General features: G+C 44.2%; 1 protein-coding gene across 8 annotated transcripts in view; it reads left to right on the plus strand.

Annotated features, from left to right (window-relative positions):
• PTK2 (protein tyrosine kinase 2) overlaps positions 1–25731 on the plus strand; it is a 287679-nt gene that overhangs the window by 49189 nt on the left and 212759 nt on the right. For 7 of the 8 annotated variants that reach the window (XM_060243192.1, XM_060243190.1, XM_060243189.1 and 4 more), the window contains exons 2-3: positions 489–715; positions 6459–6625. In XM_060243192.1, the coding sequence (XP_060099175.1) occupies positions 521–715; positions 6459–6625 (362 nt within the window). In that variant the 5' untranslated portion in view covers positions 489–520. Of the gene's footprint in view, positions 1–488; positions 716–6458; positions 6630–25731 lie in introns of those variants that run through there. The other variant, XM_060243193.1, reaches the window with a different exon arrangement.

The raw sequence follows: 25731 nt of genomic DNA on the forward strand, positions 1-25731 counted from the left end.
AGAGGGCATTTCTCATCTGTGAAACATCTGCCACAGATGGTTTCACAAGATTCTCCTGTTAATTTTCTTTATGTTCTATCGAGACTGTTTTCTGTGGCTTTACTTGGTAGGGATATGCTTATTCCTGTCTTTTTAAAAGTTAATTGAATTTTCTCTTGCTTATAGTTCTGTTCCCCCCCCCCCCCCCCACAGTTTTGCATGCACTTAAATTGATTTTTATTTGAGGTTCTTGATTTTATTGTTTGCAGCTGCGTGGACTTATTAAAGTTGAAAAGAGGCCTATAAATATTTTTTCCCTGAGAATTTGAGGTTCCTTTGCACAGCCAATAGTCTTACGGCCTGTTCTAATACCATCTTAAGCAGAGTTATCCCTTCTAAGTCTCCCTCTCCCTCCCCTCTCGCCCCCCCCAATAATGTCTTGCAAATTTGTTAGATTCTGTGGTTTGAGAGACTGAGATGTTTCTTTTCTTTCATTTCTCCTGTTTCAGAATATGACAGATACCTAGCATCCAGCAAAAGCATGGCAGCAGCTTACCTAGATCCAAACTTGAATCACACTCCAAGTTCAAGCACAAAGACGCATCTCAGTACTGGGATGGAGCGTTCCCCAGGGGCCATGGAACGAGTCCTAAAGGTTTTCCATTACTTTGAAAACAACAGCGAGCCAGCAACATGGGCGAGCATTATACGTCACGGGGACGCCACAGATGTTTGGGTGAGTTGATTTTTATATAAAATAATGCAGAGATGGTTGTATGAAGGTCCTCGGATTGTAACATAGATGACCTGATGCTGAGGAGAAGAATGCAGATGTTGTAGTACTTGGAAGGTCTTTATTCAGCTCATGCTGTGAGTCATCCCAGGCAAAGCTTTAATTTGCAGCAGTTTTCTCGAGAGAAGAGGGAGGATGTAAAACCACGTGTGTGTCAGTTTTAACCTATTTTGTGTAATTGTTCAATTTCTGTGCCATGGATCTCATTTTTGGCAGGCAGTAGCTTAATTTGCTCCTGGATTTGGGCTGTGTGTGAAGATATTAATTAGTATCTAAAAAGGATATGTGGAAGTTGTGGTTTTAAAGTCCATTTAATAAAAGGGAGTGGGCTGCATAGTGCGACCAGAATGGTCTCTGCGCCAGCCTTCTGACAGATTGAACCCAATTGGCCTTCTAAATGCCGTTACTATATACAAGACATCAGAGAAACAGGATAAAACAACGCAACAGCTTTTATTCACTCTCAGGTATAAGAAAAGTAAGGAAGTTCAGTAAAGAGGCTTACAGCCATATACAAGCTATATATACGAGCTCTTTCTGACACATCCAGGGGAATGCTGATAGTCACTTTGGGGCCAGTCAGCAATTTTTCTCCAGGCCAGTTTGGGAAGGGATCCTGGAGGTTTTTGCCGTCTTCCGGATATGGAGCAGGGGTCATTGGGGATATATGTGTGTACGTGGGGGAAGTATTTGTAGAGTTCCTGCATTGTGCAGGGGTTGGACTAGATGATCCTGGAGGTTCCCTTCCAACTCTGTGATTCTATTCTATGATTCTATTCTATGATTCTATTCTATTCTATTCTATTCTATTCTATTCTATTCTATTCTATTCTATTCTATTCTATTCTATTCTATTCTATTCTATTCTAACAAACACACAGCTGTGGCTGGGCTCATCAAGGCATAATGTTTCAGTTTCAACCCTTGCGGTTACTAAATGGTTAACTATTGAGGGGAAGGCCTCAGCCTCTTATGCCTTGTTGTTGGCCATCCGGAGAAAATGGTCGGTCACTGTGTGAGACAGGATGCTGGGCTAGATAGACCACTGGTCTGATTCAGCAGGGCTCTTCTTATGTTCTTATTGTTAGGACGAATGCTACTTTCCCATCGGCTCCTCCCATCATTACCCATCTTCCCTCAGAAACTAGGCTGTGAGAAAACTTCAGTCTGTTGCTACATATTGATAGATACAAGACCAGTAGCCCCTTAGACACCAACAAGATGTTTTGGGTATAAGCTTTCTAGAGTCGAAGGTCCTTAGACTCTTGAAAGCTTATCTCCCAAAAATCTTGTTTGTGTCTAAGGGGCTACTGGACTTGAATCTAGCTGTTCTCCACTGGTCCGGGGATGGAGCAGTCTGAACAGGCTGGTGCACTGCTGTCCTAAGGATGTGGAGCAGAGCTGTTCTATTTGCCTCTGGTACAGAATCCTTGGTTGAGGGGACTTTTTCCTATGTTTTCTCCCACCCTCATCCTCCTTGGACCAGACTCTTCCCTCTTGCTGCACAATCTGATGCTTCATTTCCTTTCCACTGAGTCTGTACATATCGCAGAGTACAAGACTTGGAAGTACACCCTGGCAGTTGCTTTGTTCTCCTCCCCCCTCCCCCCCCCGCTCCGCCCTCTGGTTTGTGTAGGTGGTTTTTCTGTTGAGCAACTTGAGAATGTTGAGAGGATTCTTGGAGGATTCTTACGTGTCCCTTTCCAATCCTGGCTGATAAAATCTGCTAGAAGAGGGCCAAGCCAATGGGTATTCTAGATGATTGTTGGGGGTTGATTGTCTTCCACCTATGGCTGTTGTGATTATTTACTTGGGGAAGGGGGGAAACACACCATACTCTGGGAATCACAGAGAACACTTATTAGCAAGTCTCACATTTATTTTCTGGAGCAACTTTCTTGTATGTTGATGACTGATGATTTTGCTCCATCTGTTTTTGGATGAGAGACTATGTGGATCCTTTTCAGTCCAGCTTCTAGCCCAGCTTTGGAGCATGCTGCCCTGGTGCATAACTTATAGAAGAGAATACATCCTTGTTGGTTGTTTGCAGGTGTCACTTTATAGAAAAATAGGTAGTGGAAGTCATCCAGGGATTGTTATGCAAGTGCACCTACTATTCAGTGGAGAAGGTGAGAAGGAGGTGGAACTGTCAGAAAAGTTCAGAAGCTGTGCTCCTGTAAGCTCCTGCTGAATCCGAGGCCTGGACATCTAAGTTTCTTCTGATATTACTATGTATGGCATCCACCTGTATCATCCATTAGTGTCTCAAGTATTAATCTGAACTGGCTAGAGCAGCACTGGGGGTACTGTTATATGGTGACCTCCATTTTTCCTTGGTAGATCCCAAGTGATGATGGTATGTATCTACACTAGAAGTAAGGAGAGCAGGTATATAGGACAGGGGTTAATAATTGTGTCCTGACCCTGGAATGCCTTTCCTCTGAATATTGATCATTCAGGTTAAGACTTCTTGTACTTCAAAAGGCATCTGGATGAGTTTGGCTAAGTTGTAATTTATACTCATGCTGATTTTTTCTTTCTTTTATGTTGAACTGTTTTGAACTGTTTTGAAGCCCCGTGGCGCAGAGTGTTAAAGCTGCAGTCAGAGCCCTCTGCTCACGACCTGAGTTCCATACCAGCGGAAGCTGGTTCAGGTAGCCGGCTCCGGGTCGACTCAGCCTTCCATCCTTCCGAAGTCGGTCAAATGAGTCCCCAGCTTGCTAGGGGGAAAGTGTAGATGACTGGGGAAGGCAATGGCAAACCACCCCATAAAAAGTCTGCTGTGAAAACGTTGTGAAATCAATGTCACCCCAGAGTTGAAAACCACTGGTGCTTGCACAGGGGACTACCTTTACCTTTTTTAAATCTAGACTTGTGTATCTAAGGCAAGAATTGGTAATTTAATTCTGGCAGTGCAGCTGGTTTGCCATTGCCTGTCAGTGTAGAAACGTTGGACTTCCTTAGGGGTCCCCTATCCAATTACTCAGGGTAAACATGCTTAGCTTCTGAAGTCTGACAAGATGGACTAGCCTGGAACATCCAGGTCTCACCTACCCCCTGACAAAGTCCTTCACCACTATCATCGGTTAGTTGGAATTTGACAACCTCTCGCTGTTTGGCTCAGGCACATGCGTTTCACAAAGCTAATCTGAGAAACTGGTTTATAATTTTAGATTACGTGCCGATCAATAGCCGTGCTGTCGTTTACATAATACCGTATCTTGAGATGTGAAACAGGAGAGCCTTCTTGATTCTCTTACAGCTTGATTCAGGCTCAGATCCGGTGTCATCTTGAGGTCATTCCTTGGTCATTTGTGAACTTGCCAGTGAGGGCATGCTGCCAACAAGATTGCATAGTTTTCGCTTTTTCTGTGGCTTATACATCAGTGATCTCTGCTGGATTCCCCTGAATGCTTCTTTTCCTTTTTCAATCTCATCTTTGTCTTGTATAAAATATATCTCCCACTCCAATATAAAAAAAAAGACTGCAGTTTTTCATTTGTTAGGAAACCGGTGTCCTACTTGGCCAGCTTTGTGAAATAAACGCTGCGTGTTGCAGAGTTTTTGTGCCAGGTTCATAAAGCAGAGGAAAATGAATTAGTTACATTCTGTGGATGGCTCTATTTATGTGCAGATTGCATGTGAGGCGGAGGGATTAGCAGTGTGCCCAACTGGGGATGGTAGTGGCTGGCAAAACACCAGGCTTTCATTTAACTGCATGCAAATTTCACTGTTAGGGTGGCCATAGAGTTAAACTCTTGGAGCTAGCGGTGAACGATACAGCAAGGGAACTGTCCTTTGCAGCAGACTTTTGAACACTTGTCGCTATAAGAAAGCCCTGACCTGGATAATCCAGACTAGCCCGGTTTTATCAGATCTCGGAAACTAAGCAGGGTTGGCCCTGATCAGTTTTTGGACGGGAGACTGTCAGGAATACCAGGTTCATAACATGGAGATGAACGTCTCTTGCCTTAGAAACCTCCCAGGTTCACCGTAAGTGAACTGTGGCTTGAAGGCAATGAATAAATAAATAAAATGGGTACCTGTCCCATGCAGCAAACTTTAAAACACTTGTAGCCAGAGGAAAACTTGCTCACATGGTGGCAAATTAAAATAAGGGTAGGTTTTTGTTTTTATTAGAAATGAATCAACAAGTTTCGCCATGTTTTCCATGCTGTGCTTAAAAAGGTAAAGGTAGCCCCCTGTGCAAGCGCCAGTCGTTTCCAACTCTGGGCTGACGTCGCATCACGACATTTTCACGGCAGACTTTTTTTTTAACGGGGTGGTTTGCCATTGCCTCCCCCAGTCATCTACACTTCCCCCCCCCAGCAAGCTGGGTACTCATTTTACCGACCTCAGAAGGATGGAAGGCTGAGTCAACCTGGAGCCGGCTACCTGAATGCAGCTTCCGCCAGGATCGAACTCAGGTCGTGAGCAGAGCTTCGACTGCAGTACTGAAGCTTACCGCTCTGCGCCATGGGGCTTAGGTTAGAAGAAATGCTGTGCAGAAAAGACATTCATCATGGCTCCCTTTCTCCTTCCCCCTGGAGGCCAAGGATTATCACAGTTGTTTCCCATCATCAGTAGAACTTATTGCTTTGTAAGAAATCAGGGTGAGGTGTAATCTTTTACAGTATTGCACAGTTTTGAGGAAAAAATTGTGCCCCGCTATCTTCAAAGCTTTGGGATATTATTAATAAAGGAACTTTGAAAATGCCATGCAGTATTGTTACAAACACACACACACACACAGCCACTTATATAAAGTTGCCAGATGTCCTCTTTTTTTTAGAGGACATGCCCTCTTTTGTGTGTGTGTGGTGTGTGTTCGTCCTCTTTTAGGCTCTTCTTTTAAAAAGGTGAAAATGTCCTCTTTTTGGGATGGAAATTTAGCACTATTCCTGGTTAGTAGCAATTATCTCAGCTTAAACAGTAGGGGTATTTAAAATGGGATTTGTCATAGTGATTACTTTTTTGAAGTAGTCAGTTGGGAAATATGTCCTTCTTGCTTTTCAAAATGTGGTAACCTTGACTCAAACCACTGCAGTCCAAGTTTACGGACCGACAGCACTTTGTCCCATAAGTTCTCGCCTGAGTACCGGTTTAGATCTAGCAGGGATTAGTTTGAATGCTTAAACTTTCCAGCAGCAAGCGAACAAAGACCACAGCATGAAAACTTACTCAGCAGTAACAGCCTTGCCTATTAGGAGTGCTTCTGTCACTGTGGAGATTCATGTTGACACTTAAGGACAAGCAAAGGAATTCAGGAGCTTATGCGAGAGAGTTAGCAGGGTTCCCCCCCACTCTTTAATCTTTTCTGCTCTTTCAGGAAGGTAGTTGGAAAGCTGGTAGCCATCAGTGAGAAGGTTTAGAAGATTATGTTTTAAAGCAGTTGTACTCATTTTAATATGAAATACTTGAAGGACGTACTCTCGTGCTGTTTGAACTGACTCAGCTTGTGGAAAATGAATTTGAAATGCCACAATAAATTCTTTTAAACACTTGTAGCTAGAATTTTATTAGCATGAAATGCTTATATTGAGTAGTTTGTAATGCTGTTGTTTTTTAAATTGTACTCAGTTTTGTGTAGAAGGCAGATTTTTTTTGCATATAAAAAGGCTATACACTGAGACTTGTTCTGTCCAATTTTGTGAACTCAAATTGCATTTCTTTTTCTCCTTTCCAGGGCATAATCCAGAAAATAGTGGATAGTCACAAAGTTAAGAATGTAGCCTGTTATGGTTTGCGTCTCAGTCACCTGCAGTCAGAGGAAGTTCATTGGCTGCATCCAGACATGGGAGTATCCAATGTGCGAGAGAAATTTGAACTAAGTCATGCTCCAGAGGAATGGAAGTAAGATTTTAACCTTTCTCATTATTTGAGTGCATACCCTTTGAAAATTGTTTAAGTTCATACACTGGGGAAAAATTCGAAATAGTGGATTCCTTTTTTATCTGTCCAGGGAATTATTCTAGAGTGTTGAACTCATTTGTTATGAGGTCCGGATCTGACACAAATGAGACCTTGTCGGGCCGGGCCATGAGTATACCTATTTAAGATTAGGTAACAGAGATATAAACTGTTTAAAGAACATAGTCAAACACAACTAAAGATTTTTTTAAAAAAAAAATTAAAATAAAACATGCTTAAAACATTAGCACTTATTGGACTTAAAGATGCTTTCTTTGTATTTTTCCCATGGGATCCACGAAACTGGGCAAAGGAAGCTCTGGCTCTTTCCCTCCCTCCCCAGGGGACCAGGAGGGGGAGGGGAGCCAATGGAGAAAACAGAGGCTTTGCCCTGGAGTTCTGCTGTGCGATTGAGGAAGCTTGGTAAAGCAAGCTGTTATGCAGAAGGAAGCAAGAGAGAGGGAGAAGGAAGCAGACAAGAGCTAGTTGCTCAGGGGGCTGATGGGAGCCCTTTGGGGGCCTGATTTGGCAGTTAGGCCGCATGTTTGACGCACCTTGTGTAGACGATTGAGAGGAACTGCATCTTTCAATGATGTGTGGTTCTGGTTGCCAGAGTAATGACAGGGGGAATAGAAGATGAATTAAGGGAATTCTTTGTATCTCTTTTCATTGTGAAAAATGAGGGGCATAAGCCCACACCAGAACCATTTGAAGAATTTGAGTCAGGTTGAGATGAAGTTCTAGGACTACTTGGACAACTGATGCTGAAGTTCTGGGATTATTAGGCAAAATGAAAATTAGTAAGACTCCAGATACTGATAATATATTCCCTCTCCTGTAACACTAGAACTTAAGGATACCCGTTGAATGGTTCAAGACAGACAAAAGTGATTAAATTGAGAAATTCACCAGCAGCCAACATAGTGATGGCTATGAGCACAGATGAATTTAAGAGGGAATTAGATTTATGGAGGATTGGTTTAGTCATGGTGACAACAAACCTCTGATTGCCAATGTTTGGAGGCAGGAAGTTTTTGAAGTCTGTGCACTCTTTGTTGAATCTCTGGGGCAGCTGGTTGGCGGCCATGTGAAACAGTATGCTGGACTACATGGACTCCTTGTTTGGTCCTGCAGGGTCCTGACTGTGTTTTTATGTTGAGGGCAGGTCTCATGTGTAGAGACTGCATTGATCTGTATGCATGAAAGATATCAATGGGGTAGCGTTGGTGAGTGATTCTTGAGCTTGCTGAAATACACAGGTTGTGATGGAAAGCCTATCTTGGATAGCTTTATCTTCTGTTTCAGCAGTCTGAGACAAGGAAGGATGTGGCTGCTTATCTGCTGTTCATTAATCCTGCTGACAAAACAAGGAGATACGTTGCATTGGGCAGTCCATGAGTGGAGTGGAGAAATAATAAGGGAAATAGAGTGAATTAAAAACAAGAAGTCAGGCAGTAGGAAAAAAAAATCACAATTGGAATGCAGTTGCTCTTGGGCTCAAAGGCTTGAAGGAATATGCCAGGTGACAGACTGGATATCAGGAGGGAGAAGTTCATTAGAACTAACATCATTTGCAGTTTGGGCTTGCCCTGAAGTTTTCCCATGTTTTTGGAGCTGTAGATGCTGTTGCGAGGGGGGAGAGGTGAGAAACAATACTGGTGAGTTTGCCCTTGATCTTTTCAGTCTTTCTGCCAGTCTGGGTTCCAGTAAGAAATTACTTTAGTGGTACTTATGGATGATCACCACCTTTGAGTGGGTAAGGGTAATTCACCTCTGTTGTTGGGGTTAGATCTGTTGGCAGCCTTCAGCGCTGTAGATCAGGGGTGTCAAATATGTGGCCTGGGGCTGGATCAGGCCTGCAAACGTCTGCTTCCTTCTCCCTCTCTCTTGCTTCCTTCTGCATCACAGCTTGCTTCGCCAAGCTTGCTTAATTGCACAGGAGCTACAGAGCAAAGCCTCTATTTTCTCTATTGACTGAGGCTCTTCCCTTGGGGAGGAAGGGGGGGAGGGAGAGCTTGCTTTGCCAGACTCTTTTCAGTGATACAGCAGAGCTACAGAGCCAAGCCTCTCTTCCTTCTATTGGCTGAGGCTCCTCCCTTAGGGAAGGAGGGAAGAGGGAGAGCTGCCCTTACTACACAGAGACAGAGAGAAGGGAAAGGTGGGAGAGGGAGTTGGGAATAGAGAGTTGGGGTTGTTGGGGTTGTTATCTCTGGGCTCCCCTGGGTGCTAGTGGGTTCCCCTCCCCCTTTTCACTGGATTCATGGCTTCATGATTCAGTCTTTCGTAGTAAGAAAGCAATGTGAATTATTTAGATGAGCAATAACAACAAACCAGTGAGGTAGATTAGACTGAGAGTACGTCTCCAGACCAAGTTCACTCAGTCTGTTTCCTTTATAGACTGGGGATTTTGTGCTTAAACTTCCCATACTGTAGGCTGATACTGATCACTATACATTGCTCTTTCTCTATTCTTGGACTGACTTATTGGAGTTGTAGTTATTTCTTTGGGGACGGCTATAGTTTTGTAGACAAACACATAGCCCTCAGTTTGGATCATGGTGCCTTCACATATTCTTGACCAGGCACAATAAGCAATTTACATACATAAGCTTGCAGTGCTCAGCCATTTCATGTTTTCCTCTGCATCTTAGGCTCAAAGCATTGATTTCTGTAATGAATGTTAATAAATCAAACATAGGTTTCCACCTTATGTAATGAACAACACCTGAACAAGATTGCTATAGCACATACATTGTCTACAGATTTTGATGCAATAATTCAAAGCAAGATGTGTCAGTTATCAGAGATTGTTAAATAAACAAAATATTGCAAGAGTACTAATGTTTTCAGCATGTTTTATTTTATGTTTTTTTAAAAAAACCTTTAATTGCTTTTGTGCCCTTTAAAAAGTTTATGTCTCTGCTATATTACACACATGGCCCAGCCCAACAAGGTCTCATTTATATCAGATCTGGCCCTCATAACAAATGAGTTTGATACCCCAGCGTGTAGATCCTGCCACATTGCTGAGACAACCAGTAGATCTTGAAAGATTGGTCTTTTCTATCAGATCAGTCATGAAAGGTTGCAGTGGGAGATATGAATGATTCCCTTGGGACCTGATGGGGCTGGAGTGCACAAAGCTTGGTGTTATCCTCCCATGCTGTTTAATGTCTGTGTAAACCTCCTTAACTGAGATTGTCCAGAGCTTTGAAGTAAGTTATCAATATGATGACAGCTATTGATTACTCTGAATAAGCTTCCAGCAGCAGCTGCCTCTGTTCTCGCCTGGCAACTGAATGTGTTGGCCAAATAGCTGACCGGGAACTGAAGCAGGATTACTATAAGGTGCAAGTGAGGCAGCCTTGAAAGTGAGACTGCTTCAAACTGGTTTGTTCTTCCTACCATTGATGGTGTATAACTTTTGCTGAAAATATGAGTTAAGAACTTGAGAGTCTTGTTGGATCCTGATCTTGCTGGGCAGCCTCCTGGAAGAGTCCAAGGGTGCTTCTATCCTCCTTCCTTTCCATCAAGGCTCTGAGACAGGATTATACTACACAGCTTCTGGGGCAGCATGAACCCTGAACAAATAGAAGTACCATACAGCTTCAGGGGCAACATGAACTCTGAGCAAAGGGGGAATCCCCCGCTTGAGGAAGCACAGTTTCAGGTTTGTTTGTAATGTATTTAAATATCTGTTCTCTTAGCATTGCCTTAATGTTTGTTATTTTATCAGATTGTTTTTTTCTGTTGCTTTTACCTGCCTGGGGACCCAAGATGCTCAGGAGAAAGACAGGCATATCACTACATTAAATAAATAAATAAACAAAACAGCAGATTCCTGTGTAATCTCTGTAACTCCATTTTACTTTTTGCTTGCACCTAATGATGTTCCTTCTAATTCTCCTCCATCCCAGCTGAGTGGAGCAGTTCACAATCTGAGCAAAATATACCTGCTGTAATCTTTAAGCGACCAATGGGCTGTGCAAGACCCTGGGTGGCTCCAGAGCGAGGCTTCCTGTGTTAATGAGCAGCTACTCACATGCAGAGTGTAAAAGAAGCATGAGTGCCTAACCTATAGTTTGTATGGGAGGATGGCCAGCGGGCCACTCTCAAGAAAATATTTCTCCCTGTTTTCATTAGTACTTTCCCTGAGTCCTTATCTAAGAAAGCTGACTGGTTCTCCTCCACTGCTTGCTTTTCTCTGTGTTTAGGGGTGTAACTTTAATGATGATACTCTTGACTTGTAGCCATCATTTAGGATATAAGATGTCTTGTTTTAGCTATGAAATTTGCCTCAGATTCTGGCTACCTTTGCACTGTGTGTGTGTGTGTGTGTTTTGAGGCCCAGTGGATAGAAGTGTAGCCTTCTACTTCTATAGGTTTGATGATTTATTAAAATCTCCTTGTAAGCAAACCTGGATCTTGCATATCGTTTTCTTAGGATTTCTGCAAACCTTGGAGCTTCTGGACAGGGCTCCAAACAATTCCACATTGTGGGCCTTTGCAGCAGTAAATGATGTTTGAAGGCTGAGAGAATAAGAGATTTGAGCATACCTATTTGTCATATTTCTGGCTTTATAAACAAATTTTAGATCAGTGAGCAGGGAACATTGCATGCTTCCCTGTATTAACTACCGACATTCACTAAAAATGTGGGATTATTGATGAGACTGGATTTCATGACAACTTGGCATCTTCTGGCTGTTAATTTCTACCATATTTTTTTATTTTATTTTGTCTTTTACGTAGGCATTTTACACCTCTTTGAAATGCACCAAAATTAAATCTAAATAGATAAAAAAGAGTAAAAAATAGTTTTAATGTGGAACAACAGCCAACCCCCCTCCCCCTAAAACCCACTGACCCATCCTGCTCTGGTTCTGGATCCTGCTAATGCAAAAGCCACAGGCAGAGAGGGCCTTTTCTAAATGCTAATTTTTGTCTACATCCAGGCTTTTAATATCTACAGTGGGAGGGAAACTGAAGCTCAACTTAGATGTGCAGTAATTGGCAGACATATTCCCAGAACTCCCTTTTCTTATTCCAATAGTATTTTGTGGAACTTTGTTAGCAGTTTGTTCTGATCTGTTTGTAGAATCTGTCAACTGTTACGGTGAAGTTTCTGGACCAGAGACATTATGCTGCTTTACAGTTGGCCAAGACTATACAGTTGGCCAGGGCTGACAGGAAGAAAGTTGACTCATTTGAAATGTGGTGTTGGAAGAGACTGCCAAAAAGACAAATAACTGGTTTCTAGATCAAATCGAGCCTGAACTCTCCCTAGAAGCTAAAATGACTAAACTAAGCCTATCAACTGAAGCCGAGGTCACATTATGAGAAGACAAGAGTCTCTGGAAAGTTGAAGGCAGGTAGAAATGAAGAGGACCCAACAGGAGATGGATTGACCCAAACAAGGAAGCCACAGCCCTTAGTTTGCAAGATCTGAGCAAGACTGACATTTTGTAGATCATTAATTCATAGAGTTGCTGTAAGTCAGAAGTGATCTGACGAGGGCTGGCGCCCTCCCTCCCTCCAGTTTGGTGTAGTGGTTAAGTGTGTGGACTCTTTTCTGGGAGAACCAGGTTTGATTCCCCACTTCTCCACTTGCACCTGCTGGAATGGCCTTGGGTCAGCTCTGGCAGAGGTTGTCCTTGAAAGGGCAGCTGCTATGAGAGCCCTCTCAGCCCCATCCACCTCACTGGGTGCCTGTTGTGATCTCCTTCTTCTCCTCCCTTCTCTCCCTCTCTGGAGGTGGGAGGGAAGAGGAGTGCCAGTGCTGAAGTTGGTTCTACTGGGCTTGCACGTCAACCTTGGGCTCTTCTGAGATTCTCTGGGTTTTTTAAGGTGCACTTCCCTAATACCAGGGCTTTTTTTTGTATTAGAAACTCTTTTGCATATTCGACCACACACCTGATGTAACCAAACCTCCAAGAGCTTACAGGGCTCTTGGTAAAGGGCCTACTGTAAGCTCCAGGAGGATTGGCTACTTCAGGGAGGTGTGACCTAATATGCAATGGATGGCATACATCCGAGAGTTCTAAAAGAACTCAAAGTTGAACTTGTGGATCTTCTAACAAAAATCTGTAATCTTTCATTGAAATCTGCCTCCGTTCCTGAGGACTGGAAGGTAGCAAATGTCACCCCCATCTTTAAAAAGGGTTCCAGAGGAGATCCGGGAAATTACAGGCCAGTCAGTCTGACTTCAATACCGGGAAAGTTGGTAGAAACCATTATCAAGGACAGAATGAGTAGGCACATTGATGAACACGGGTTATTGAGGAAGACTCAGCATGGGTTCTGCAAGGGAAGATCTTGCCTCACTAACCTGTTACATTTCTTTGAGGGGGTGAACAAACATGTGGACAAAGGCGACCCGATAGATGTTGTTTACCTTGACTTCCAGAAAGCTTTTGATACAGTTCCTCATCAAAGTCTCCTTAGAAAACTTGAGAGTCATGGAGTAAAAGGACAGGTCCTCTTGTGGATCAAAAACTGGCTTAGTAATAGGAAGCAGAGAGTCAGTATAAATAGGCAGTCTTCGCAGTGGAGGACGGTAAGCAGTGGGGTGCCGCAGGGCTCGGTACTGGGTCCCATGCTCTTTAACTTGTTCATAAATGATTTAGAGTTGGGAGTGAGCAGTGAAGTGGCCAAGTTTGCGGATGACACTAAATTGTTCAGGGTGGTGAGAACCAGAGAGGATTGTGAGGAACTCCAAAGGGATCTGTTGAGGCTGGGTGAGTGGGCGTCAACGTGGCAGATGCGGTTCAATGTGGCCAAGTGCAAAGTAATGCACATTGGGGCCAAGAATCCCAGCTACAAATACAAGTTGATGGGGTGTGAACTGGCAGAGACTGACCAAGAGAGAGATCTTGGGGTCGTGGTAGATAACTCACTGAAAATGTCAAGACAGTGTGCGTCTGCAATAAAAAAGGCCAACGCCATGCTGGGAATTATTAGGAAGGGAATTGAAAACAAATCAGCCAGTATCATAATGCCCCTGTATAAATCGATGGTGCGGTCTCATTTGGAGTACTGTGTGCAGTTCTGGTCGCCGCACCTCAAAAAGGATATTATAGCATTGGAGAAAGTCCAGAGAAGGGCAACTAGAATGATTAAAGGGCTGGAGCACTTTCCCTATGAAGAAAGGTTGAAACGCTTGGGACTCTTTAGCTTGGAGAAACGTCGACTGCGAGGTGACATGATAGAGGTTTACAAGATAATGCATGGGATGGAGAAAGTAGAGAAAGAAGTACTTTTCTCCCTTTCTCACAATACAAGAACTCGTGGGCATTCGATGAAATTGCTGAGCAGAAAGGTTAAAACGGATAAAAGGAAGTACTTCTTCACCCAAAGGGTGATTAACATGTGGAATTCACTGCCACAGGAGGTGGTGGCGGCCACAAGTATAGCCACCTTCAAGAGGGGTTTAGATAAAAATATTGAGCACAGGTCCATTAGTGGCTATTAGCCACAGTGTATGTGTGTATATAAAATTTTTTGCCACTGTGTGACACAGAGTGTTGGACTTGATGGGCCGTTGGCCTGATCCAACATGGCTTCTCTTATGTTCTTATGGAGTTTCTGCTACAAAAAAACCCTGCCTAACACTATATCATGTAACACATATATAAATAACTTCTGTAAAAGCCAGCTTGCCTTAGTTTATCAATATTAAATTGACAGTGTTAAAGTCTGGATGAACAAAATGTACAATATGTCACAGAAGTGAGTACACCCCCTCACATTTTGTAAATATTTAAGTATATCTTTTCATGTGACAACACTGAAGAAATGACACTTGGCTACAATGTAAAGTAGTGAGTCTGCAGTTTGTATAACAGTGTAAATGTGCTGTCCCCTCAAAATTACGCAATACACAGCCATTAATGTCTAAACTGCTGGCAACAAAAGTGAGTACACCCCTAAGTGATCATGTCCAAATGGGGCCCAAAGTGTCAATATTTTGTGTGGCCACCATTGTTTTCCAGCACTGCCTTAACCCTCTTGGGCATAGAGTTCACCAGAGCTTCACAGGTCGCCACTGGAGTCCTCTTCCATTCCTCCATGACAACGTCACGTAGCTGGTGGATGTTAGAGACCTTGCGCACCTCCACCTGTTTCAGGATGCCCCACAGGTGCTCAATGGGGTTTAGGTCTGGAGACATGCTTGGCCAGTCCTTCACCTTTACCCTCAGTTTCTTTAGCAAGGCAGTGGTCATTTTGGAGGTGTGTTTAGGGTCGTTATCATGTTGGACTCCCTGCGGCCCAGTCTCCGAAGGGAGGGGATTGTGCTCTACTTCAGTATGTTACAGTACATGTTGGCATTCATGGTTCCCTCAATGAACTGTAGCTCCCCAGTGCTGGCAGCACTCATGCAGCCCCAGACCATGACATTCCCACCACCATGCTTGACTGTAGGCAAGACACACTTGTCTTTGTACTCCTCACCTGGTTGCCGCCATACACGCTTGACACCACCTGAACCAAATAAGTTTATCGTGGTCTCATCGGACCACAAGACATGGTTCCAGAAATTCATGACCTTAGTCTGCTTGTTTGCAGCAAACTGGTTGTGGACTTTCTTGTGCATCTTCTTTAGAAGAGGCTTCTTTCTGGGATGATAGCCCCGCAGACCGGTTTGGTGCGGCGTATAGTCTGAGCGCTGACAGGCTGACCCCCCACCCCTTCGACTTCTGTAGCAATGCTGGCAGCACTCATACGTTTATTTCCCAAAGCCAACCTCTGGATATGACGCTGAGCACGAGCACTCAACTTCTTTGGTCGACCATGGCGAGGCCTGTTCTGAGTGGAATCTGTCCTGTTAAACCGCCGTATGGTCTTGGCCACCGTGCTGCAGCTCAGTTTCAGGGTCTTGGCAATCTTCTTATAGCCTAGGCCATCTTTATGTAGAGCAACAATTCGTTTTTTCAGATCCTTAGAGAGTTCATTGCCATGAGGTGCCATGTGATATTTCCAGAGACTAGTATGAGGGAGTGAGAGCGATAACCTGCTCCGCCTCCATACCTGATACCTTGTATCACTAAAAAGTCACATGACACCAAGGAGGGAAAATGGCTACTTGGGCCCCATTTGGACATTATCGCTTAGGGGTGTACTCACTTTTGTTGCCAGCAGTTTAGACATTAATGGCTGTTTGTTGCGTACTTTTGAGGGGACAGCACATTTACACTGTTATACAAGCTCTAGACTCACTATTTAACATGGTAGCCAAGTGTCATTTCTTCTGTGTTGTCATATGAAAAGATATACTTAAATATGTGAGGGGGTGTACTCACTTTTGTGACATACTGTAGATGCTGCTCTCTGAACACCTTGCATTTTGGTGTTTTGTGATGAAGAGGTGACTCCTTTTTTCTTTCCCCTCCTGTTTTCTGCTTCCGAGTTATCATGACATTCAAAGTACGATACTGTTGGGGATTTTTAAAAAAGCTTTGCCTGCCAAATGACTCATGTGCAGTGTGACTGCAAAGATTAGTTATAAAATGTAAAAATGTCCCATTTCATTTGTACTACTCAGTGATCCTCTCATGTCTTAACATACCACAGAAGATAATAACTATTGAAAGCAAAGTTAGATAATTGTTCTGGTGTTTAGGTGATCCGGTTTTTATCAGTTCCGCCATGAATGCATCATGAGGTGGTATAAATTATTCAGCATCTCTTTGGAGTGTCATTTCACGCTTTATCAAAGATGTGCAGCCTGACTTGTTCTTTTTAAGCTATAGGAGTTTGTTGGGAATAATGAAAACGCTGCTGTCATATTTTTAATACCCTGAAACATAGCATTTAGGATCAGATGACAGTGCTTGTAAAAATATTTAGATTAGTGGTGTAGAAGAGGGAATCCTGGAAGGGCGCTCGAATTTAACAGTTTACAGGATTGTAATAATATATGCTCTTTTCCTTGCATGGGATTTTGTGTTAATGACTTTAAAAATACTGCCTGTGAAATAGAGAGCATTTTCACAGTCCAGAGGATAGCAAAAATATAAGAGTTTCAAAATTCTGGCATTCATATTTATAACCCTTTTTTAGTACATTTCTGCAGCAAAAAGAGTTACATGGAGGGTGTACAGTGATTTTGGGGTTTGAGGATTTATGTCTGCATTGAACCCCAAAGTATCTTTAGCTATATTTGAGTCCAGTAGCGCCTTAGAGACAAAAAAGGCATTTGGAGTGTAAGCTTTTGGGAGGCAGAGCTCCCTTTGTTTGGTACAAATTGGAATGTAAGTCTCACAGTCCTTATATCCCAGTCAGAAGGTGGGAGGGCTGTTGCAAAGAACATCCTGCCATGCCCCTCCTATCTTCTGTTTCAACGAAGGTATTTTAAATCACCAAGAGAAAAATTTGATTTACCGTAAGTCAATGATTTAAATCAGTTTTTTTCATTTAGCAATCCCAATTATATTGTGGGTAAGACTGCACAGTACTTGGGTGCTATTTCCATAAGAACAGACTGGTTTAAAATTGAGTAGATAAATTCGGTCTCAGAATCAATATTGAGCAGTATCTAGATTTGACTCCAGTAGTGTCTTAGAGACTTCTGACAAAGGCAGTTTTGACTCTTGAGAGCGCCTACTCTCCCCCTCCCCCTAGGGTTGCCAAGTCCAATTAAAGAAAAACCTGGGGCCTTTGGGGGCGGAGCCAGGAGACTTTGGGGTTGGAGCCAGGAGACATTGGGGGTGGAGCCAGGAACAAGGATGTGTCAAGCATAATTGAACTCCAAGGGAGTTCTGGCCATCACATATAAAGGGACAGCACGCCTTTTTAAATGCCTTTCTTCCATAGGAAATGATTAAGGATAGGGGCACCATCTTTTGGGGCTCATAGAATTGGACCCTCTGGTCCAATCGTTTTGAAACTTGGGGGGGATTTTGGGGAGAGGCACTAGATGCTATACTAAAAATACAGTGCCTCTACCTCAAAAAATAGCCCCCCCAGAACCCCCAATACCCATGGATCAATTCCCTATTATTCCCAATGGGAATCGTTCTCCATAGGGGATAATAGAGTGCCTAGTAGACATTTCCCTCCCCCCCACACTTTCTAAAGGGGGGGAGGGCCTCCATACCAGGGAATCCCCCCTCCCTACCCCCCTCCCTCTCTCTCACATACACACAAACACTTACCGTACTTGGTCTTCTTCCAGCAGAATGTGCTTCCTGGGGAAACGAAAGCAAGGCTCCACAGGAAAAGAAAGGGAGGGGCCGTTCTCCATAGAAACTATTACTTTCCCATGAAGCCCTTCCTGTTTCCTGTGCAGCCTTAAAGGGACACATTTTAAAACGGACCAGAAGCTGTACAACATGATGCCTAAAGGTATGTTCTCTCCCCCCCCGCCCCCCAGATTTTTTGAGAGCGGGGGAGGAGGATGCAATTACGGGGGTCCCCCGCCAGGGCGGGGGGGTTGGGAAGCCTACCTCCCCCCAATATTTTTGGTTTCGAAGGTGCTACTGGACTTGAACATTGCTGTTCTCCTGCAGACCAACACATCTATCCTCTGAAACTGAACTTAACAGTTCAGCTACTATTTTAGAGATTCAATAAATTACTTTTAGGTAACTTACTGCTTACAGCACTCATCTTGCAGCAGCTGAAGTGCTGCAGTAGCAGCAAGAATACTTGATGTGGCATGTGGTCTTGGACCAGTCCTATTTTCCTTCAACCTAAGCCAACTCTCAGGGTTATTGTAATGGTAAAATGGAGAAGGAGAGAACCACGTATGGTAAAATGGAGAAGGGGAGAACTATGAGAGCAAGTTTGGTGTAGTGGTTAAGTGTGCCAATTCTTATCTGGAAGAACCGAGTTTGATTCCCCACCTCTTCCACTTGCACCTGCTGAAATGGCCTTGAGTCAGCCATAGCTATTGCAGAAGTTGTCCTTGAAAGGACAGCTGCTTTGAGAGCCCTCTCAGCCCCACCTGGGGCTGATGGGAGTTGTAGGCAAAAAACATCTGGAGAGCTACTGTTGGCTACCCCTGTCATAGGGTGTCTGTTGTGGGGGGAGAAGTTATAGGAGATTGTAAACCGCTCCGAGTCTCTGATTCAGAGAGAAGGGCCGGGTACAAATCTGCAGTCGTCATCGTCTTCTTCTCCTTCTCTCTCAGATCCTTGAAGGAAGGATGAGATATGTATAATAAAGCATGGCCTTTTTAAAAACTACTGTTAGCCAAGATGGACTTTTGTGGACAGATGTTTCGGAATTCTTTCTGTTTTACTTCTGCCCCCTCCCCCCCATCATAACTCTGCCTTGCTGTACCTGTGAGACAACTAAATCTTGATGAGAAGCAAGGGCTGCTAATAGTTACTTGGCGTATCCTGCATGAGATGGAACGTTGATGTCCACATTCTTTGATTGGCAGAGTGTCCTGCGTGAGACAAAAGGTAAATGCCCTCATTTTTTGACTGGCAAGCAGAACGATAAATATTTGCAATTTCAGTGCTTAAAGCCATTTACAGGAATCACATAGTTCCTAGGCATAAAAAAGAAGCAGATGATCACTCAGATGAATAAATGGGCGACTGTTCTTGTGACATGCCCATTCTTGGCCTCCAGTTTCAATCCATAAACTGAATGCATAAATTATTGTGCTTTATGATAACCGATGAAGATATTTTCCCACGGAATTTCATACAAAGCCTTTTGTAAATTCCCATGAGGGCCATATATTCTGTTCAGAGCACTTCCATGTTGGAAATATCTATATATAAACACACACAAGGTTGACTTTTGCCAATATTCTGTTCTAAGAGATTATGTGTTTTGTCAAGTTCAGGTTTCATTTCAAATCAGGTTTGTTAAATGTAGAGTAGAGTGTCCTCTGCACCTTGCAGGGTTCCTTGGTAGACAGAACCTATGAGAAATGGGTTCCCTGAAGACAGAAAAGCACTAGTCCTAGTAGGTTATGCAGCATTCTGTCACCATGGACGTACCCTTCCCTTCTGCGACACTCTGCTTTCAAAAGGCATTCAGTTCAGCTTAACAGAACTGCCAAGCAACCTGCATGAATAACGTCAAGCAAGGCATGGATCTCTAGTAAGAACAAGGACCAAATGTTGTAGCTGCTTGCCAGGATTCTGGTGTCCTTGGAATGCTCTTCAATGTTTGGCTGCCCTGCAGCCCGGAACCCCATCCGATTTCTGGACTTGGTTTCCTACAATAATTGCCTCCCTCCACCCCCAGAATGCAATTTTAATTAATTTGGTGGACTGTTTGCAAACCTGAGTCAAGGGGATGAGCTACCACCTGATCATTCTCTTTCTCCCACCCCCAGAATCTGTGCTCTCATCCTGTTGAGATCAAGGAATCTTCTTTTTTTCTTTTGTGACTTTTGTTTATTAACATTTTATTGGAGTTTTCCAATATAAAAAACAAACAATGCGAAGGAACAAGGATACAAACAGCATTGCAGTGCAGTAAATAAAATTTGACTATAGCTAAGTAAGAAGTATGTGTAAATTATGTAAAACCTTGTTGGACAGGAATATAACAGTCACATTATATATAAAGAAGAAAATAAAAGATAGGAAACCTAGCAAGTAGATTAACAGCAAGTTATGTAAGATGTCATAATAAATCAGTTACGGAATTTGAAGACTTATCAGCATAAAGAGTAACATAAGAACATAAGAGAAGCCATGTTGGATTAGGCCAATGGCCCATCCAGTCCAACACTCTGTGTCACACAGTGGCAAACCCCTCCCCCCCCCAAAAAAACCCCAAAAGCAAGTGCCATCAGGAAGTTCACAATTGGGGCTAGAAGCCTTTCCACTTTGCCCCACCCCCACCAAGCACCAAGAATACAGACACTGCCCCAGACAGCTCCAACAATACACTGTGGCTAATAGCCCTTGATGGACCTCTGCTCCATATGTTGATCCAATCTGCTCTTGAAGCTGGCAGTGGCAGTGAATTCCACATGTTAATCACCCTTTGGGTGACGAAGTACTTCCTTTTATCCGTTCTAACCTGACTGCTCAGCAATTTCATTGAATGCCCATGAGTTTTTGTATGCTATTACTATCATAAAGTGTACCTTCTGCAACAGTATTATGCACCTTGTTCAAGATGTAGACGACTAGCACAAACAGAGGAGGAAAGAAGATATTTCAATGGGGGAAAAATATTAGAGAGAAAGTTGAGATATTCTGAGTTGCACGGTTGGAGATCACAAGTTGCTACATAATCTACAAATGTGAATTTTGCATTATTTATAACTTGCCTTTTCCTTCAGTGGGGATTCAAAACAGTTTACTTAATTTCTCCTCTGCTCCATTTTATCCTCACAACAACCCTGTGAGGTAGGTTAGGCTGAGTGTATGTAACTGGCCCAAAGTCTCCCAGTGAGCTGCCATGGTAAGAGTATGGATTTGAAGCTGACTCAGCCTTCCATCCTTCCGAGGTCGGTAAAATGAGTACCCAGCTTGCTGGGGGGAGAGTGTAGATCACTGGGGAAGGCAATGGCAAACCACCCCGTAAAAAGTCTGCTGTGAAAACGTTGTGAAAGCAACGTCACCCCAGAGTCGACTGGTGCTTGCACAGGGGACCTTTCCTTTCCTCTCAGATACTTCCTTGTCTAGCACCCTTAATCACTTTACCACATTGTCTGTATCTCAGCTGCCCAATCAAAAGTACTAGGTATACGGCTCCAGGGTAGCACATAAAAAACTATCTACATCATTATAGAGATTAATTTCACAGTGCTGATGCCAAATACTTTTTTTACTTTCTTATTTAATTTAAATCCTGCCCTCCCTGCCAAAGGCAGGCTCAGGGCGGCTCACAGATTAAGAAGAAAGCGACGACGACATTGGATTTATATTCCGCCCTCCATTCAAGAATCTCAGAGCGGTTCACAATCTCCTTTATCTTCCTCACCCACAACAAACACCCTGTGAGGTGGGTGGGGCAGAGAGAGCTCTCCCAGAAGTTGCCCTTTCAAGGACAAGCTCTGTGATAACTATGGCTGACCCAAGGCCATTCCAGCATGTGCAAGTGGAGGAGTGGGGAATCAAACCCAGTTCTCCCAGATAAGAGTCCACGCACTTAACCACTACGCCAAACTGGACTCAAATTAAGAGTCATGCAATCAGATTATTAAAATATTAAATACCAAGTTAGAAATCAGTGAGAAGCATTCACATATCACAAAGTATCAGTTTAAATAGCTACACAATAAGTTGGTGATTTAAAAATCCAACGTGGCAGTAATTTTCTGAGAAGTGTTCATAGTAATCAGTGAAGAGATGTTGATGGGGCAGGTGGCTGGCTCTACTCCTATTTCAAAGTTATTTGTTTATTTATTGTTTTAATTTATATTCTGCCCTCCCCAAAATGGGCTCAGGTCAGATCAGAACGGGGTGGATATTCTTCTTCAAGGCCAACCTTTCACATTTCAATTGCAGCACAAGGGCAACTGACCATTGTTCTAAACAGCTGTCCCTCGGAATGTAGGGCTCTGAAGGTATAACACATGCTTATTCCTCCACTGTATCTTCACAACCATCCCATGAGGTAGATCAGGCTGAGATGACCTTGAACCAGTTAGCTTCATGGTTGACTAGGGATTTGAATCCAAGACAGAGAGCCAGGTTGGTGTAGTGGTTTAGGGTTAGTGCACGGACTCTTATCTGGCAGAATTGGATTTGATTCCCCACTCCTCCACTTGCAGCTGCTGGAATGGTCTTGGGTCAGCCATAGCTCTGGCAGAGGTTGTCCTTGAAAGGGCAGCTGCTGTGAGAGCCCTCTCAGCCCCACCCACCTCACAGGGTGTCTGTTGTGGGGGAAGAAGATAAAGGAGATTGTGAGCCGCTCTGAGACTCTGAAATTCAGAGTTGGAGGTGAGATATAAATCCAATGTCGTCGTCATCTTCTAACACTCATGCTGTTAACTAGGCTTGTTGAACATACTGTCAGTAGCTTCAGTATAATTGGGAACTGGATTTTAGCATACAGTACTACAAAGTATGAGTCCACAGCTACCCACCTGGATCTAGCATAGAATACTGCCCTCCTTACCTTGAAAAGGTGTAACTGTAAGTTTTAATGACATGGATTCAAAGGATATTGCCAACAAACATGAGGAAAGGAAAGGTCCCCTGTGCAAGCACCAGTCATTTCCGACTCTGGGGTGACGTTGCTTTCACAGCGTTTTCATGGCAGACTTTTTATGGGGTGGTTTGCCATTGCCTTCCCCAGTCTTTTACACTTTCCCCCCAGCAAGCTGAGTACTCATTTTACCAACCTCGGAAGGATGAAAGGCTGAGTCAACCTCAAGCTGGCTGTCTGAGAACCAGCTTCCGCCAGAATTGAACTCAAATCGTGAGCATAGAGTTCTTACCACAGTACTGTAGTACTGCTGCTTTACCACTCTGCACCACGGGGCTGCAACAAACGAGCGATTACACCAATTTAATCTGAGTCATTGTTAAATAACTTTTTAGAATTTATGATAATGTTTGCTAGCTTAGCAAGAGCCCTGTGGCGCAGAGTTTTAAAGCTGCAGTACTGCAGTCCTAAGTTCTGCTCACGACCTGAGTTCGATCCCCGGTGGAAGCTGGGTTTTCAGGTAGCCGGCTCCAGGTTGACTCAGACTTCCATCCTTCGAGGTTGGTAAAATGAGTACCCAGCTTACTGGGGAGAAAGCTTAGATGACTGGGGAAGGCAATGGCAAACCACCCTGTAAAACGTTTGCCGTGAAAATGTTGTCCAACCCCAGAAATATCTGGGGACTTTGGGGGTGGAGCCAGGAGACTTTGGGGGTGAAGCCAGGAGACACTGGGGTGGAGCTAGGGGGGACGGGGGAAACGGTGCTGGGGAGCGTGGCCAGCCGCCCCGTCTCTGGGCGGGCGATGCCTCTGCGCCGCTGCCGCCTCTTCTCCGCTCGCCGTGGCTGCTCCTCCGAGATGGGCTCAGCATGAGCCCATCTCGGAGGAGCAGCCACGGCGAGCGGAGAAGAGGCGGCAGCGGCGCGGCGGCCTCGCCCGCTCCGCCTCTGGGGTGGAATCGGAGGGGGGGGTGGAGGCGGGCCGGGGGCGTGGCGAGCCGCGAGTCCAGGTCCTAGAAGGGCCCGGATTCGCGGCTCGCCATGCTCCTGGCCTGCCTCCGCCCTCCCCTGGTTTTGCCTGCGCTGCTGCCACCTTTTGGCTGCTCCTCTGAGATGGGCTCAGCCTGGGCCCATCTCGGAGGAGCAGCTGCGGTGGGCAGGGAGGGGGCGGCAGCGTGGTGCGGCGGCCTCGCCCGCTCCGGGATGGGGCGGCTCCCCATGCTCCCCGGTGCCGTTTCCTCCCCTCCCCCCGCTTCCGTTTTTTTGGGAGCAGGGGAAGAGGGTGGAAATTCTGGGGTCCCCCGCCAGGGCGGGAGGGTTGGGAAGCCTAAAGCAACGTCACCCCAGAGTCGGAAATGACTGGTGCTTGCACAGGGGACCTTTCCTTTCATTGCTAGCTTAGAAGAAACTTATAAAATTGTGTCTCTTTATTATGCACTAGAAATAGATATTCGGGCACTTTTTAAAAACTGCAGTTCTTTGGGAAAGCATCATTCAGCACTCCTTTTGAGAAGTGTGAGAAGGAAAACAAGCATTTCAAGCTTATTTTATTTGTCAGTTCTGTTCAAAATCTTTGAGATTTATTTTTGTGTCTTTGGGTCAAATGTAGCTTGAAGTTAGAGTTGCACTGGTAAAATAGGTTTTATGTTTAGCGCTCTGGAAGAACTTGTTTTCTGTAAAAATGCTTTCCAGTAATAACTGGTTGCTGTTTTGTAAAGGAAAATAAGTGACAAACAGCCTTTTAATTATCACAAAATTTAAATGCTTGGCAACTTGTCTAGAAGCCACATGTTTTAAAAGCTCCTGCTAAGCAGATGATTATCTCTGGGAATAATTGATTGCCTTAATATGGTGTATAATGAAGCTTTCATAGGCTGAGGCTTGAAGTTATATTCTTTTTGATATAACCACGGAAAGAGTGGAGTGGTGATGATGATCACAGTAAAAAAAACTTTGGAAGTGGAAGGAAATTATTTTCTTGTGAGATCAGATAGGATGAGGTTTATGGCGCTTTTTTAATGAGATGCAGATTAAAAACTTGTTAATGCTTCTGTCTCCTAAAAAATGCAACCCAAGACCTCTGAACATGCAGAAAGGGAGGTGATAAAATTTCTGCAGCAAATGGAACTGTGTGGATGTATGGTAATTTTGCAAGAATTAGTTCCCAGTTGGATCAAATTGATGTTACTGTTACCAACATGGTACCTGTAGCAGCCTGGTTCCCACCAGTCCTTCCCTCAACACCCTCCAAGCGTTTCTGTAAGGGGGTGGGCGCTACTGTAAGGCAAGGTTTGTTATGCGCTGTGCTGTCACTAATATGAAAAGCTTTCACCCTGAAGGATGAGGACTGATAACCACCTAGACTTTCCTTAATCAGCGTGTGGTTCCATTCCACCTTCAGACTTTCCTTCTTCCTAGGCAGGGCTTTTTTGGGGGGGTAGAAAAAGCCCAGCAGGAACTCATTTGCATATAAGGCCACACCCCCTGATGCCAAGCCAGCCAGAGCTGTGTTCCTGCTCAACCCCCCCCCCCCGTTCCCAGGTATTCCCCTTGGCTTCACCTCCTATGGCAGCCATTTTGAGGTGGCACTTGCCACCTTTTCTCAAAATTCCAAAGGTTTCTGTAGATCCAGGTTGTGTGAGAGCCAGTTTGGTGTAGTGGTTACGTGTGTGGACTCTTCTCTGAGAGAGCCGGGTTTAATTCCCCACTCCTTCACTTACAGCTGCTGGAATGCTCTTGGGTTAGGCATAGCTATCACAGGAGTTGTCCTTGAAAGGGCAACTGCTTTGAGAGCCCTCTCAGTCCCATCCACCTCACAGGGTGTCTGTTGTGGGGGGAGAAGATAGAAGAGATTCTAAGCTGCTCTGTGTCTGATTCAGAAGGAAGGGCAGGGTATAAATCTGCAGTCGCCGTCTTGTGGAGAGCCAGTTTGGTGTAGTGGTTAAGTGTGCGGACTCTTATCTGGGAGAACCGGGTTTGA

Source organism: Heteronotia binoei, chromosome 7 (genome assembly GCF_032191835.1).
Source record: "Heteronotia binoei isolate CCM8104 ecotype False Entrance Well chromosome 7, APGP_CSIRO_Hbin_v1, whole genome shotgun sequence".
NCBI classification, from domain to species: domain Eukaryota; kingdom Metazoa; phylum Chordata; class Lepidosauria; order Squamata; family Gekkonidae; genus Heteronotia; species Heteronotia binoei.